The sequence below is a fragment of the Pistacia vera genome, unplaced genomic scaffold, assembly GCF_008641045.1.
Source record: "Pistacia vera cultivar Batoury unplaced genomic scaffold, PisVer_v2 Contig1426, whole genome shotgun sequence".
NCBI lineage: Eukaryota > Viridiplantae > Streptophyta > Magnoliopsida > Sapindales > Anacardiaceae > Pistacia > Pistacia vera.
Genome location: NW_022195496.1, coordinates 74,142 through 90,667, shown reverse-complemented (window position 1 = coordinate 90,667; position 16,526 = coordinate 74,142). Strand labels below are relative to the sequence as shown.

Sequence of the window (16,526 nt, the reverse complement as noted above, 5' to 3'; positions counted from 1 at the left end):
CAGTTTATAGGCTCTCTCCCTTTCTCAACTCAATTGTCCCATTTGCAACTTGTTTACTTGGTTTTCAAATGATATTATTAAACTAAGATGGAGATTTCTATTTTTCTATGTCAAATATTTGAATTGTTTTTTTTTTTTTTATCTCAAAAACATTTTCATTTTAACTATGACTTTCCATTTTTTTTACTTCTTAAATTAATCACCGGCTTTTAGTTTCTATTTAAAATATTAAAATGTTCGTATTTGAGAATGACTTATGAAACTGATTAAATATATCAATGGGTCGTTGAAGGACAAAAGGCTTTTAGTTTCTATTTAAAATATTAAAATGTTCGTATTTGAGAATGACTTATGAAACTGATTAAATATATCAATGGGTCGTTGAAGGACAAAATTTTAATTTCATTTGATTATTTTTTGAGACATTGAAAAATACTTGTTAGTTTAAGGCGTTAAGTGTAGTTGACGATGTGATGGGACTAAATAACAAAAAGTGAAAGGTTGGTTGAAAGCTTGAAAAATAGTTTTGGTCTAGCAAGGAGAAAGGGTATTTCTTTATCTAACCAAAGTTGGCCTTTAATTACAAGCCTTTGTCCCCACGGGCGGATACAGCATTAGATGAGGTTGGCCCTCAAATTTTTTTTTTTTTAAATTCTAATAGGTATAATTTTTGAATTTTAGTCCACCATAAAAAAAATATTAATGGATAAAAATGTTAACGTATAATTAGACTTTCATCAAACAAGTTAAGGGCTTAGTTGATCGGTAAATAATATGGTGTACTCGTAAAAAATTACAGAGTTAGATGAAGATTTTAGTTTTAAACTCACGTTTGCGAAAGTTAAGAGGATTTCTTGATTATTAGGAAGAAAAAAGAGGTTAGTAGAAACATCGATCCATTGAATCTTGAATGTTAAATGTCAATATATGAGCATTTTTTACGCTAAAACATTGTCTTAAATAAATGAAATATAATGTAAGAAATAATATTTTTGGTATGAATAAGCCATTAACTTTGTTTAAAACATTTTCATTACCCTCAAGCTGAATTTGTTAAAATCAAATCTATATTTAGTAATTATAAATTTATAATGTTTACAATCCAATTTAAAAATAAAATAAGTAAAGTTTAAGGTATTTTAAATTAGAGTTTTCCTAAAATATAATACTAATGATAGATATTAAACCTAAAAAAAATTTGATTGAAAATTAGTGATATCTGATAAAAAAAAAAAAAAAAATACTGGTGGATAAGATAAGGATGGGCAATATCAATAGGATACATTAGTAATTAATTTATTAACTGGCCGCGTGAAACTGTATGGCCCACACGGTTTGTTTGGTTATCACCTGTACATGTGTCAGTATCATGGTATCCACTTTGAATATGAGGAGATGATCCCAAATCATGTCGGCATCGTTGATTTCGTTACGTGTCGTTTTGGAATAGGAAGAATCTCCAAATCCAATATCCAAATTCCAAATTCCTATAATTGACCTATCAAAATTACTAGTGCGCCCTTTCCCTTTCATGGTTACGTATACAAGAAGGATGTCCAATAATCTTTACCTTAGATTTAGCGATATCAAACAAACTATCCTTACTATTGATATTGTAAATTTGTAATCTAATATCATGAAGAATAATTTTGATAATATCTAAATGATTTAGTCATAACAGTGTAAATTAAATAACTCAAAACTTTGATTAAATAATAAAATATTCTTCTAAGGTTCTAAAAAAAAAAAAAAAATTATTATTGTTTAATTTTAGATGTTAAAACAAATTACAGTAAAACAATTAGCTGATAAATTAAGTAAACAAAGTCACGAATACATTATAAAGTGTCATAATTTATAACGTGAAAGTGAAGCCAACTTTTAATAAAATAAAATAAATCTGATTTTTTAGCATTTTGATGTAAGATGGGGTATAATAATTTAAATTGGTAATTCAAATCTTAGATTATATTTAATCAAAATTTAATTACTTTCATGTGAGTCCACATGGCATCAGGGCAGATGGAATGATGCAAGGATCAGTACTTTTGGACAGTCATGCTTTAATTATTTTAAAATGTCTTTTAAAATACCAAAAAAATAAAGAAAAGAAATTATCCTACAATACACAGTAAGTAATATGTTTTATATTCTAAAATCTAAATACCCAAATACGAAAAAAGGAAAGGACGGTATTAAATTGACATTATAGTATATGATATTTGGGCAAGGTCTAAGCTGTAATGGGAGTACTATCATATTTAATAACATAAGATCTGTGGGCAACAAAATGCTCCCAAGGTCCCATCTTACTTTTAATGTTTCTGCTGCCCAAGTTGCTGAGTATGACCGTATATGATGTATCTTTTGAAACAAATCTTTTCCTCTTATAGAAAATACTAAACAACTATATACTCATTTATAACAAGAGTAAACGACTTTTCCCCGGCCAAGATTTGCCTTAACAACACTTTCCACCCAAAAAGTTTCAAAATACTATTTTCTCACCTAAAGTTCAAATTTTGTTACTACCCAAAACCAATTCTGACGGCAAAAATTTTCTCCGTCACGACCATTTAAATTTTCAGTCTCCTCTCTACAAAACCCCTCTCACTCTAGCACCTGATTTCTCATCGATTGACGATCATCGTAAAGCTAGGGTTTCATGTTTTTAGCTGATTTTTGGTTGATTTCGATGACAAATATTCAATCAATCACCACCATTCGATCCACCAATCTGCACTCTACAAAACGCCTCTTACCCTTGTTCCTGGTAACTCACCAAACGTCGACTGAGAAAATGAAGTGTATTTTGAGTATTAACGAAATATAAACTTTGGATGAGAAAGTGGTATGTTGAAACTGTTTGGACGTAAAAGTGTGGTTAAGACAAACCTTAAGTGAGAAAAGTTGTTTACTCTTTATAATTATAATTTGAAAAAATAATTTTTTTTTTTTTTTTAAATATATAGTTGGATGTGGTCAAGTTAGTCCGACACCCGAAACAAACTGCAATCTTTGTGATCGTGTAATCAGAAATGGTCAACCTAATTTTTAATTTTCTCCTTAAAGATTAGGACCTACCCACGAAAAGAACGTCAACAAAATTACAGGATACTTAATTTTGTAAAGATGCTATCAGTATTGAATATGCCGACTTGGTAATAGTAATTTGATGTTTCATTTCATGTACTTTTTAGGCCAATTGGCATTTACCTTGTACAAGGAAAGAGCTTTCCATAGTAGCGTATTTATTACTTTACTGTTTTTAAAATGTACTATTTAAGGTATGTAATTTCAAAAGATTGATTAAGTTACCAACCCAGCGAGGCTACCAACCCTTTGGTAATGCACACTTTCTCGTTCCAAATATGATTAGTGGCCATTAATGAAGGAGTAAACGATTGTTTCCACCCTGGGTTTGGCCTACATACACTTTCTCATCCAAAAAGTTTCAAAAAGATGCTATACCACCCTGCCACGGTTAACTTTAACTGAAGAATGATATAATGATAAATTCAAAGAACAGTTAAAAAGTAATTACGTCATTTTACCCCTTATATATAAACTTAAGAAAAATTAAATCCTAAATCAAACCCTATATATAATCGGATTGGCTGAATCGCACTAGGCCGATTGCAATTCCAGCCAATTATTGAGCCTAGGGCCAAAATGGGTTGAAGAAAGTGTAATAACTCATGATGGTGGTGGGAAGATGGCCAATGGGTGCATGGTGGAGGTGGGGTGCAGTTTGGTTGAGGTGATGGGGATACGATGAGGTAGGGTGATATGGAGGTGATGTGCAGTGGTGGTTGTGGGATAGGGTTGGGTATAGGCAGCGAGTGGATTGCTGTGAAGTGGGCTATGGGTGTTGGAAGCTATTTGCTTTGTGTGGTTGATGTGATGATGGTTTAAGGGTGGGTTGTGGTGTGAGTGCGATGGAGATGGGTTGGGATCGGGTGTGGCCAATGGATGCATGGTGGAGGTAGGGTGTAGGTTGGGTAACAACAGTGTTGCGGAAGAGGTAGAGATCGTTGAGATAGTCAGAGATTTTGTGTGTTGATTTGTGTGAGAAGATTGATGGTGGGATGATAATGGAGGCATAGTTGGGATTGGTTGGGATCAAAGTGTGGTGGTAGTGGGATGGTGGCTGATGGGTGCATGGTAGAGGTGGGATGCGGTTTGGTTAAGGTGATGAGGTTTGGGTTTGGGTTTCGGTATAGATTTGGATTCAAATAGTAAAATGTATTTTCATATTTACACTGATTATACCATGTTAGTTAACAGGTTTTACTAACGGATCTTAGCTGTGGATGGAAAAGTGTCGTTTTGAAACTTTTCGAATAAGAAAGTGTCTTTAGGCCAAACATTGGGTGGGAAAATTTGTTTACTCTTAATCAAGACAACTAATTACCGTAATATCATTAGCTCTAAGAAGACGGTGGTTGTTAAATGTTAATAATAGTTTAACGGTTTTAATCCTACGGTTCACCTGCCATATGCTTCAAAATATTAAAAGACTTCATCACTAACCTCATCCATCTACTCATGCACCTACTTATCCATTACACTATTTTTGATTATCTCTACCCTCCCCTAAACTTTCAGGCTTGGTACGAAACACCCTTTACGAACTAAAATATTGGAGGAAAAAATGTGACGTTACATGTTGATCCTTCTATGCATGTTCAAAATATTAAATTCATGCCATTTGTCCCTCATAAATTTCCATGTGACAACGAAGAAAACGTAATGTATTTGGTGACGATTTTTGGTTAGTAGTACTATTGGGGGATCATCCACATTTGATGTGCCGACAATAAATGAATAGGGATAAAAAAGACAAAAAATTATAAACAATATCTTCTTTTCTTTTATCCTGAACTCATCCAGTTACTGGGCTTTAAACAGTTAAGTGTTAACTAATTCTGCGCGCGGGGCCTGGGGGTGTTAGAGATAAATCTGAAACCTCATGGACCGCTTAATCATTGTGAATTATCAAAGCTAAATAATAATAGCCAGTTAGCCACCACCTTTTAATTTTTGTAACAGTCGGTTGTTTTTAGCATTTCAAATCATCTCCTTCTTCACGCTTCCTCCCTCTCTCTCTCTCTCTGTGAATCACCGCGGCCACCACACGGCCTGGACGCTTCATCTCCCCGTCCTCCTTTAACGCTCACTGACTCAAAATTACATATAAGTTAATGTCATAACAATTTCTCTCTCACTCACTGACTCAAACAATCCACCATGGATCACAAGCTTAAACTATTGCTTTTCTTCGTCTCACTATCTCTTCTCTCCATCACCGCCGTTCATTCACGATCCGTTCCCAATTCTACGACCTCTGATCTACTCTCAGATGGGTTTAACCCTCACAGCGACCCCCAGTACCTCTTTCTTAATCCTCTGTCTTCGTCACTCAAGGCAGAGTCCACGTGTGAGCAGACATACGGCTTCATGCCTTGCACCACGACTATATGGGGGAACTTGTTTTTGATCCTCGCTTATGGGTACCTCATGTTCATTGCCGCCACGTATTTGTCTAATGGGAGTGAGATGTTGTTGGAGATTCTTGGCCCCGGTGTTATTGGAGGCCTCTTTCTTCCTATCCTCGGCGCGCTTCCCGACGCAATGCTTATTCTTGGTAAGGACTTTGTTTTGTTACTGAGAAAGTATGGGGAAAATGGTGTTTTTGATTTGGGATTGCGATTTGGGTATTAGATTCATGAAATGGTGTGCTTTGTTTTTGTTTTAGCTTATAGTGGACGAAATGAAACTTGATTGTGATCGGTGTTTATGATTGAGCGGAGGAGGATAGATTTTGAAGTTTAGAGATTTGTCTTTGTTTTCTTTCTGATAAAAATGGAGATCCGTGACTATTATTATATGTTTAATTTTTGTTCCTTTATTTTGTTTCTAAGAAAGATGAGGAAAAAGAACTAAAGGAAATATTGAATTTGACGTTGTAATGGTCTGTTTGATTTTTGAGAAACGTAAAAACTATCACAAGTCATAGCAATCGCACATTGATTCTACTCTTTTTTTTTTTTTTTTTTTTCCCTGTTTTTTGTAAATAATGAAAATGATTTTTACTCCTTTGAACTTTAGGTTGAGATATGGCTTTGCATCTTTGAGCTTTATTTTTTTAATTCCTTCAATATTAATCTTTGCATCTTTTTGTCTCCAACTTTTGTCTCAGATGTATTATGGGTACCCTTTTAAAGTATTTGCCATTGATTGGTCTTGATAGATGCTTTCTCTAAATTGAATAATCATGGGTTATCTTGTAATAAAAAAATTTATAATGTTTATACTGAAAATTTTAGTAGTTGAATTATTTTATGCTATTGATGTGGATAGATGTGTATAGTACATACTTTACTTCATTGTGAAGCAACTCTTTTAAGGCAATCTTAAAATGAATCTTATCAAAAATTACATTTCTTACCTTTTGGTTAATGTTGTGATTGCATCTCTGATTAATGATCTTCTTTTTTACAGTGTCTGGACTTTCTGGAACTAAGGAAACTGCTCAAAGTCAGGTCTCAGTGGGAATGGGATTGCTAGCTGGATCAACTGTCATGCTTATTACTGTAATATGGGGATCCTGTGTTCTCGTTGGCAAGTGTGACATTCAGGGTTCAGTTGCTAAAGATGGTCAAAATACGAAAGGATTTAGCTTAACTGGTATGTAACTCTACTCAGTATCATTATTTACTAGTCTTCTCACATGGATTGAAGAACTTTTAGTTTGCCAAGGCAGTAGAATCTTTGAATTTTTTTTCCTCATTTGTGAAAATTTTATCTCAAAATTTGGACAACTCTAAATGGATATATTAAAGTCTTAGAAACCCTTTATGTTATGGAAGCTATGAGCCAGCAGTAGCTGCAGAGTGGAAGAGAAGGATGGAGGGGAAATAGAGTTGAAATTTAAGACTTAAACCAGTGTGTTATAGTTGTTTATGAGAGCTTGGGAAGCTGCTGATGGACTTGTACCTAGAAAACATAAATGATTTTGGAATTTGAATGGTATCTATATAGGAAAAGCCATATCTATTTTTAACAGAGAGGTGGGTAAATGTGAATTTGAATTTAATAATAATTTCTTAAACTTAATCCAATCTTCATGAGGGAGAGGGATCCTAGATACATGCATCTTGGACTAATACATTACACTTATTATATATTCTTGTAAATTTGATTGTAAGCAATAAGAAAGTGATAGTTATTTTTACTAGGAAAGAGACAAGGTCCAGATAAATGTAGAAACCTCTTACTGTATATAGCTTCAGAGAGTTGGGGCTGGAGAAGTTGAGGGCTGGTAATGGTGGTCATGGTGCTTCTGGTAGGTTAGTTTCAATTTTCATGGGAAATCATACTTGATGTAACTAACTAACTATGCCTGCTGCTTTATTTTGAGTGTGGAAATCTTTTATTAAATTCCATTGACAATTTTCTAATAAAAAATAAAAATTCTCTATGATTGCAGAAACTGGTGTTAGTACTGATATTTGGACTTGCTATGCTGCAAGGATAATGGCTATATCTATCATCCCATTTCTTGTTGTTCAAATACCACAGCTTCTCAATTCAACTTCAGGAAGACACTTAGCAGTCTTGATTGCGCTAATTGTATCTGTATTGATGTTGATTGCTTACTGCCTTTATCAGGTAACCATTTCTTTTAAGCAACAATTGTAGCATCCTGCAACTCTGTGATACTTGCAGCAATTCCATGACTCCATCTTAACTAAGCAGTGATGAAATTGAGGCACACCAATCTTTTTGTCTACATACTGAAAATTCTGTGATGAAAATATATTTAGTTTTTGTAATAAACTGTTAGAAAGATAAAATTCAACAAGTGAATAATATCTTAGAAGGCCATATAAGTAAAACTTTTTTCCATGGTATAAAGAAAAATCTTGGGAACTGAACGGTTGCTTGCTTGATTTGGTGGAAGGTTGAATTTGGTTTGGACTTTTAATATGAGGGACATGAACTAAATGTTAATGGCCCATTATGTATACTCTTGAAAGATGCTGCAACATTGTTTAAAGATTTGGTTAGTTGCCTACTGTTTATGTAAGTTGCAGGCATTTGTAACTGCCACTATGTCATGATAAAAATATTATTAATAATATAGTCACCTATTATTCTTGATTTGGACAAATGAGTTCTGAAGGCATCAACATGTTGATATTTTTTTCTTTCATTGCCTTATCAATAGGTGTTCCTTTTTAAACCCTATTTAGCAGCATTGTTTATGAAGTTAGTGTTAAATGCTAATGTTTTGAATGCTATATTGAGAAAGAAAGATTATTGGTTTGATATCTTCTATATATTTAGCTAGTAAGATCTTTCCTCTTTCTTTAAACTTTTTTCTGTTTTACTCGTTACAGTTTTTAGGAAACTTTGTATGTATACAGCAATGTTTGACTTCCCTTTCATTCATGTCATGTAGGTCTTTCAGCCTTGGATTCAGAGGCGTCGGCTTGCTTATGCAAAGCACAAGCATGTGATATCAGGATTTTTGAAACATCTGAGAAAGCATGCTTTGGGAAGGCTCCTGAATGATAGAGGAGAACCTGACAAAGATGTTATAAAAAAGTCGGTTATTATTTATTCAAACTGTGCCCCTCACCCATTCCCCCTTCTCCCCTCAAATTAGAATAAGATCATGGTTTTTCAATTAATAAATTCCTCCCACTCATAAGATATTCTTATTAGCACTGACTTCTTATGACAGATTGTTTGACTGGATTGATGAGAATAAAGATGGAGAACTTTCACGCGGTGAATTAAAAGCACTGATCATAGGAATTAAGTTTGATGAGATAAACTTGGATAAGGATGATGCTGCAGACAAATTACTGGAAGATTTTGATTCTTCTCATGATAATCAAATTAATTTTGATGAGTTCTATCAAGGTATATCAAAATGGCTCAATGAAGTAAATCGAGGAAAGAGATCTGGTGATCCTGGTTCTCGGACAGAAAAACTTCTAGGTGACTTTCATGAGGTAAGTTGCACAATGATGACTCACATCTTTATCTAGGATTGCTTATTGCTATGAGATTGTGACATCTTGCAAATAATGAGCAGCAAACAAAGAGGGAGCATGATTTGTTGGGAGCTGACGAACAAAGTGACGAGGTTGTTGAGGCTGTTGAAAACCCCAAGTGGACCTCCATTAAAGCAGCGCTGATGCTTTTGGTTGGAACCATTATTGCTGCTGCATTTGCTGACCCTCTAGTAGATGCCGTTGATAACTTTTCAGATGCAACAAGTATACCTACATTCTTCATCTCGTTTATTGCATTGCCTTTGGCAACCAACTCAAGTGAATCAGTGTCAGCAATCATTTTTGCCAGTCGTAAGAAGACCAGAACTGCCTCATTAACATTTTCCGAGGTTTGTTTCTCGTTTCTCTCAATTTCCACATGCCATTTCTGTACATACTTGTTAATTAGACATAAAGCAATACCCCTTCAGCAATTGCAAGAGCTTCAGCCCTTAGATGATTTAACTTGTTCATGTAGAAATTAGCTTTGTATTTTTCTCATTTCTGAGTTTTTACTGTGCAGTTATATGGAGCAGTGACAATGAATAACGTCCTTTGCCTATCAGTTTTCTTAGCTCTTGTCTATGTCAGAGGATTGACATGGGATTTCTCAGCCGAAGTGCTGGTTATTCTTATTGTTTGCGTTGTGATGGGCGCTTTTGGTAGTTTCCGCACAACCTTCCCTCTCTGGACTTGCTCAATTGCATACCTCCTTTACCCCTTCTCCTTGGCACTGGTTTATGTCCTAGATTATGTTTTGGGCTGGTCATAGTTCATGACGTTCATAAACTGTAGTTCTCCCCTTTTGTACTTCTTCAGATTGGGGTTTGTTTGATGTCTAATGAGACCTCAGGATTATTATTAGTCGGATTATTGGGGTTTTGATATTCCTTTTTGAGCTACTTTATGATCATGAACTTCCTCTGGAAATCGTGTTTCGAAACACAAAGTAGATTTCAGAAGTCATGTTAAAATAATGGTTAATTATATCACTCATCTTTATATATGATAATTGATAGAACAAAGGATTGAGTGTCTTAACCTAAAATGACTTGAAATTTACTTGAGAACTTTATCTCTAACTTAATTTGTTCATCTATACCACAAATATGAACTAAATGATAAACCCTTTCGAAATTTATATTAAAATCTCAAATTGAGTTCTAAGAGAGATGAGATTTGCAGTTTTGCACTCTCAAGTTGCGTTTTGTTGAAGACCTCTTGTTATGATATTGCATTGATAACTAGGGATTTGGTTTAAAGGTGAAAATAACACAAAAATTGCATGATTTCATAGTCATTCAACAGGAGTTCTGTGACCCAAACAAACATTTTTTTTTTTTTTTTTTTTTAATGAGAAACTCTCTCTTATCTTCTCTTATTCAATGTGGGGCATAACCATAGTGAAGGGTCAGATTTAGAGACCCCACCAAAACAAAGAGAAGACAAAAGCATAATTAAACATCTTTACAAGTTTGTTACCAATCAAGTGCCTGCCTCACTGACTCATTCACCAACCAAAACCAACACCAAAAATAATAACATACCTACTTTGCATAACCAACCAAACTTTGCTTTCATCAAATTTCAACATCAAAACAAACCAATCTAATCTCACTATCTTTCTCTTCTCTCTGCCCTCACATGGCCAAGATTTGGTTTTTCCCTTTCACACTCAAGCTTGCATAAGCAAATTTATAAAATTCCCCACTTGTTAAATCGTTTTAGAGAAAAAGGAAAATAAGTCTTGCTTTGTATGGTCTCATACAGATAAACAAGTGGCCTACCAAAGAAAATGGGTACAAGTTATAAACATTTATAACTTCAAATTTAGATCAACACTTTCACCTACTTCACCATTGTTACAATTATTCACTCTGCCTGTGGCTTGGTCTGTTTGTGCCACTGCTTGTGGAAAGAAGCTATAGTAAGGTTGCTGGTGACTTGGACCGCCGGGTTCCGGCCGAGGAATTGGTTCTTCAACATTTACCTTTTCACAAATGATATAAAGAAATAAGAAAAGATGTGACATTAATAAAATGTAAATGGGTTATCGGTTTTAAATTAGACTCACTTGATAAGGTAGAGATTCAAAATCCGGGAATTTGGTGCCATGGAAGACTAGATAAGGTTGAGGGTGCCTTAATTTTGAACCTTGAGACATTGCATTTACTGTGGGAGGAGCTAATGTGAGAAAACCTCCATTTTCTTTGATGCTTTTCTTTGAATTATTGGGCTCCAACATGAAAGTTGAGCATGAAGAGCCTTCTCTGGCAAGTTTGGAAACAACAACTACATAAGTAATCAACATTTATTACCACAAAAACATAAGGGACCACTATAGAAACATAGACAAGCTAACCTGTAAAGTGTGCCAACAGGTTCGAAATTGAGTGTGTGACCACTGCCACATGCAGCTGAGTCATCCGATCTGCTGATTCTGGGATGAACAATTGGAGGAAATTTGCAGTGGAAAGATGAAATGCCAGGTGGATTGTCTAGAGGAAAGGGATATGACCTCTTCATGCCAACCATCTATACTAAAATTTAACCAAATTAAAACAATCTACAGATTAGATGTCTCAATCTAAGAAGAATAAACATAAATTTCAGGCTAAAGTTTATAGAACTCATTACAAAAATTTCAGGTTACTCAGGTACAAGAAGTAATTTATTTAGAAACAAGGTGGAAGCAAAAATCTGAACAAACCTTTTCCTCCTCTGGCCACATAGGTATATAATTGCCATAATAGCTTTGGTTTGAAGGGGGCTCCATCTGAAATTTTAGTACAGATGATGACGAAGTTGCTGATGATTCATTCACCTATACAAGTTCCATGTATCAAGAAAACAACAACACATAACAAAAATTCAGAACAAACTCAGTAAAGATCGACTTAAAAATAAAGAAAATTATGTAGATGGGATACCATTGAAGAAGGATGATGCTGGAATTGAGGTGCTCTTTGCATCAAACTAGAGAGAGGCAACATGGGGATTGATTCATGAGAGAAATGATTCAAATTCGAGCAAAAGGCCGAACGGGGATCCACCCCAGAACTCTCCTTTTCGAGGTTATACTCACAAGAACTCCACAATTTGTGAGCATTTTCACGGCCTTGAAGTGAAACAGTTGACCACCCTACAGGGTTTGTCAATGGAACAGTGTTGGGATTCAAAGTTTTAATATTTTGGAGTGATGAAGAAGAAGGCCTAAACACCAAATTTGGAGATGAAATAGCAGCTGGAGATGGAATTGCAGAAGGTGAAGAAGATAGATTTGAAGGATGAAAATTTGGAGTTGTAAGTGAGAGAGATGAGGAATTGGTTGGTGAAATTGTAGTAGATGATGAAGCAATAGCTGCATCTTTCTTTTGTTGTTCAATTCTAATTCTTTCAAGTTGAGCCACACCAAGTCCTCTTTGTGGGACTTTTTTAGGCTTTTGTTTCTTGGAAGATCTAACAAAATTGCCGCCGCCGCCGCCGCCGCCACAAGTACCACTGCTACTATTGCTACACTTTTGATCTTCCTGAGCCATTTTTATTCTCGTCCATCTAATAATTATTTACACAGTAGCTATAAAAAACCTTTGAAGTCAGTCTGAATATAAAAGATTCAATTTTGATCAAAACTCAAATCTTTTTCTCATGCATCCCACTACACCTTTGTTTCTGCTCTTCCAAAGTTTTGATCTTCACTCTACCATAGCTACACATATCATTTCTCACATTTTTGTTTCAGAAACATAATTTTTGAACAAAAAAAAAAATTTATTAAAAAGAGATATCATAATCTGAAATAAAAAAAAAAAACCTGAAGATTTGTAAGACCAAAATCTAGAGGAATATCAAGAAGGCAAGATAAAAAAAGATTACCAAAAATCTCGGCAAACCCACGAAGCTAGGCAAGTTTTCAGCAGAAAAAAGATTGAAGAGAGAGAGAATCTGAGAAATTTCAGATTTTTCTCCAAACCCAGCTGCTGTTTTGTTTGTCTGAGAGACAGATCAGATGAAAATCTAGATATGTCATGTAAATTTAAAAGGAAAAACAAAAGGGTATGAAATTTCAAAAGCATGCAAATCTATTGAAAACAATAAATCTCTCAGGTTTGTCGCCCAAATCCTCGCTCCAATCGAATTTGTAAAACTAGACCGACTCTCATGAATGATGGATGAAGAGTTGTTATGTAATATTGAGTTTACAAGTTCCAAAAGTAGGTAAGGGCCAAAGTTTTTAAGTGCCATTGTCACTTGTCAGCTTAGCTTATTTCTTCCACTTCGAGGAATCTCCCTTGCTGTCTTCCTACCTTTTCTGCCCTTTCACGAGTCGCCCTCCCCCATCCATATTTCACCACCTCATTTTTCTCTATTTTTATTTCTTTACTTTTAATTTTAATTTTTAATCATTTTAGTGGGTGGGTGTTTATTGTCTTTGAAAACAATAATAATAATACCCTTCCCAAAATTTGTCTCAAGTTTTACATCCTATCTCAGGTCACATGTAAATAAAATGAGGGAGAACGACATTTTCCCACCCAAGGTTTGGCAAAACAACCTTTCTCACCCATCAAGTTTTAAAATGACACTTTCTTATCCTTCGTTAGGTTTTATTATGTTTTCCGTTAATATTTTACTAAAAAAACGAAAATACTCTTAAATATTTTACTTTAAAAAAAATTTATTATTTTTTTATTAGCCAAAAAGTCAAATATTAAAAATTCAAAAAAGACAAAATAGTTAATCCCACCTAAAAAGTTAAGAATAATGTTATAAAATTATTTAAAATTAAATAATTTTAATATTTATTTATAATGTCATCAATATCATATCACTATTATTTATAATGTTTTTTCATTTTTACTAATGAACAAAAAAAAAATCAATATTCCTAATTAATTAAATAAACAAAGAAAAAAATGTTTCGTTATACTTGGACTAATAAATAATCGAATAAAAACTTTGAATTAACTAAATTTTAATTTATAATCAATTAATTAAGAAATAAAATATTTAAGGGTATTTTCATCTTTTCAATCAAATATTAACAGAAAACACTTACAGAACCTAACAAACGGGTGAGAAAGTATCATTTTGAAACTTGACGGGTGGAAAAGTGTCCTTTCATCAAACCTTGGGTGGAAAAATGTCATTCTCCCATAAAATGATAATATATTAAAATTATATGACAGTTTTACATATAGTGATATATCATTTGGAGTGTGAAATTTGGAAAATACTTTGGAATGAATAGTATTACTCTTTTAAAAATCTTTGTAACAAGTGAGATTTTATATTCAATGAATGTTTGCTTTCTTTATTAATTTATTGGGTTCAAACCATTTTGGGGTCATCTACCACAAACATTAGGCTTGTAAAGTGTTCAATAGACTCTGTGAATTAGTTGAAATACACGCAAGCTGGTCCAAACACCTCCGTCACTAAAAAAAAAAAAAAAAAAGAGAGAGAAAGTGAATGTATTAATCTAGACTAGAGTGTACGGAAATTAGAACTTAGAAGAAATTAAGGACATGAATTATATTTGTTTTAAGTTCATCACCACAAATTTACCACCATATATGATTATAACAATATATGAACTAAAGGGTTAATTTAATACGGTGTTTCCTCTCAAATGTTGTTAAGAATTTTATTTAAATACCAATTGTCAAGGTATATATATATATATAGGGGTTTCTTTTAAAATTTTAAAGGTTTTTAAATATTTCAAGTGAATAATTTATAATTTTAAAAAAATCAGTGAGACGCATTAATTTAGTATTTTCATTGATTGAAATTAACCTTAAACTAGAGGGTATATTGACATGAATTATATTTTTATTTTAACCTAACGTTTAATCTGATAAATATGAGAATATATGTTATTAGTACTAGTTAATAAGACATTAAATTTACCAATTAATTTTCGGGTTTTATGGCATCGCTTAATATAAGGATACCCATAACCCAATCTTTTTGAAAATTATCAAAAACCCTCCCTATAATTAATAAATACGCCCTTATCTCAAAAAAGTCTAGATGTGCTTAAGACTAAACAATTCTGCAATGGGGGTGGGGTGTAAGAAATAAACCCTATAATTAATTATCCATGGTGATTTGGGTGACACGACCATGAGTCCATGACCATAAGTTGATAACAAAAGATAAGTTATAAGATAATATTATGGGCTATTGGTCAAATATGGCAGCTAAAGAAGGCTGAAAAAAAAAAAAAAAAATTGATAATAGGATTATTATTTAATAATAACTGATAATTTATATTCACAACATGAAGTAATTAGAGTAATATTAGATGTACAAACAAATCTTATAAATATTTATATACAAAACGGTTTGACCTCTTTCTATGTGGTCGGATGACAAATTCTTCCGCCATGAGGGTTAACTATACTCAAGGGGTCTCTTGCTTAAGTTGCAGGAGAGGTACTTACCATATTTGTGGAATTATCTTGGTCCATTGGACTCATAGAGTGTTCTATAACATTAAGAATTAGACAAACTTTAATATGGACTTAGATAACTCATATACTTAAAAAAAAAAAAAAGTGATAGAAAATAAATGAAATAGTGAATATGATGAGTTTGACTTTTTGTATTCACTTTTTTATTTATTTTGTATCATATCAGTTTGTATATAAATCTTTGTAAGATTTGTTAATACGTTAACATTATTGGAGTAGTAATAAGGCAATTGGCCAATAAGGAAAATTTAGATTAAATGAAGAAAAAGGCAAAGGAAAGTAAATAAATAATAAAGAAGTTGAGATGTGAATAGAGATTGCAATCAAACAAAGAGAAATCCTATCACTACCTTTACTAAATTGGACCACCTTACCCACCACAACAAAACTATCTTTTTGACTTGTCAAACAATTTTTGTCTTCAATAAACCCACTCTCATTTGGCCCATTGTGGAGCTCTATCAGAGTTTACACCTCCACATAATATCCCAACACTTTTGTTAGATATGCAAAATATAAGGACACCCATCTTCTTCTCCTTTTCAGCAAGATTCTATTTCAATCAATGATACACACTCATAAAATATAATTATAATAAAAAAAAATATTATTTATGTTCTCCTTCCATATTTTTATTTAAAAGCTTTATATACATAGTTATAAAAAATTAAAAATATCAATCAGTATTAACAATCAAGTAATCAATTCTAAATCTCATCCTGACAGAAGAAAAATCAGGTTTTATTATTAATTCTTATTGATTTCAATTTACTTTTAATTTTGATAAGTGCAAATATAACTTTGAAACTCCAAGGGGTTGGTTGGATAGTTAAGGAGATTTGCTCATTTCTTTGAGTTTTTAGGTTCAAATCTTCAAGCTACCTATCACAATAACATTATGACTTATTTAACCATTTTGGTCTGTAGGGTGTTCAATGGACCTCGAGGATTAATTGAGGTTCTAGCAAACTGACCCAAA

The 16,526-nt window shown here is 33.2% G+C and overlaps 2 protein-coding genes across 3 annotated transcripts; one reads left to right on the top strand and one right to left on the bottom strand.

Annotated features, from left to right (window-relative positions):
* Window positions 1-5,033: 5,033 nt before the first annotated feature.
* Window positions 5,034-9,998, top strand: LOC116123506 (sodium/calcium exchanger NCL). Its single transcript, XM_031409266.1, has 7 exons — window positions 5,034-5,647; window positions 6,505-6,690; window positions 7,493-7,674; window positions 8,468-8,613; window positions 8,753-9,026; window positions 9,110-9,418; window positions 9,592-9,998. Exons 1-7 carry the CDS (start codon window positions 5,251-5,253, stop codon window positions 9,838-9,840), a joined length of 1,743 nt encoding a protein of 580 aa, XP_031265126.1. The 5' UTR covers window positions 5,034-5,250; the 3' UTR covers window positions 9,841-9,998.
* A 621-nt stretch (window positions 9,999-10,619) lies between these two features.
* Window positions 10,620-12,980, bottom strand: LOC116123507. Of its 2 annotated transcripts, XM_031409268.1 has the most exons (6): window positions 12,945-12,980; window positions 11,999-12,777; window positions 11,779-11,892; window positions 11,431-11,603; window positions 11,143-11,338; window positions 10,620-11,058 (listed from the first exon to the last, which is right to left on the bottom strand). In XM_031409268.1, the coding sequence occupies exons 2-6, from the start codon at window positions 12,605-12,607 to the stop codon at window positions 10,885-10,887; spliced, it is 1,266 nt and encodes a 421-aa protein (XP_031265128.1). In that variant the 5' UTR covers window positions 12,608-12,777; window positions 12,945-12,980; the 3' UTR covers window positions 10,620-10,884. The 2 variants fall into 2 exon arrangements, with proteins under 2 accessions (XP_031265128.1, XP_031265127.1); XM_031409267.1 differs by lacking the exon at window positions 12,945-12,980 and having other exon boundaries at window positions 11,999-12,867.
* Between the last annotated feature and the right edge of the window lie 3,546 nt (window positions 12,981-16,526).

Coding starts and splice junctions, on each gene's coding strand:
- LOC116123506 (XM_031409266.1), top strand. CDS start 5,251: ATGGATCACAAGCTTAAACTATTGCTTTTCTTCGTCTCACTATCTCTT. Junction 5,648..6,504: donor CGACGCAATGCTTATTCTTG/GTAAGGACTTTG, acceptor TCTTTTTTACAG/TGTCTGGACTTTCTGGAACT. Junction 6,691..7,492: donor GAAAGGATTTAGCTTAACTG/GTATGTAACTCT, acceptor CTATGATTGCAG/AAACTGGTGTTAGTACTGAT.
- LOC116123507 (XM_031409268.1), bottom strand. CDS start 12,607: ATGGCTCAGGAAGATCAAAAGTGTAGCAATAGTAGCAGTGGTACTTGT. Junction 11,893..11,998: donor AGCATCATCCTTCTTCAATG/GTATCCCATCTA, acceptor GAACTTGTATAG/GTGAATGAATCATCAGCAAC. Junction 11,059..11,142: donor TTGAATCTCTACCTTATCAA/GTGAGTCTAATT, acceptor ATTTGTGAAAAG/GTAAATGTTGAAGAACCAAT.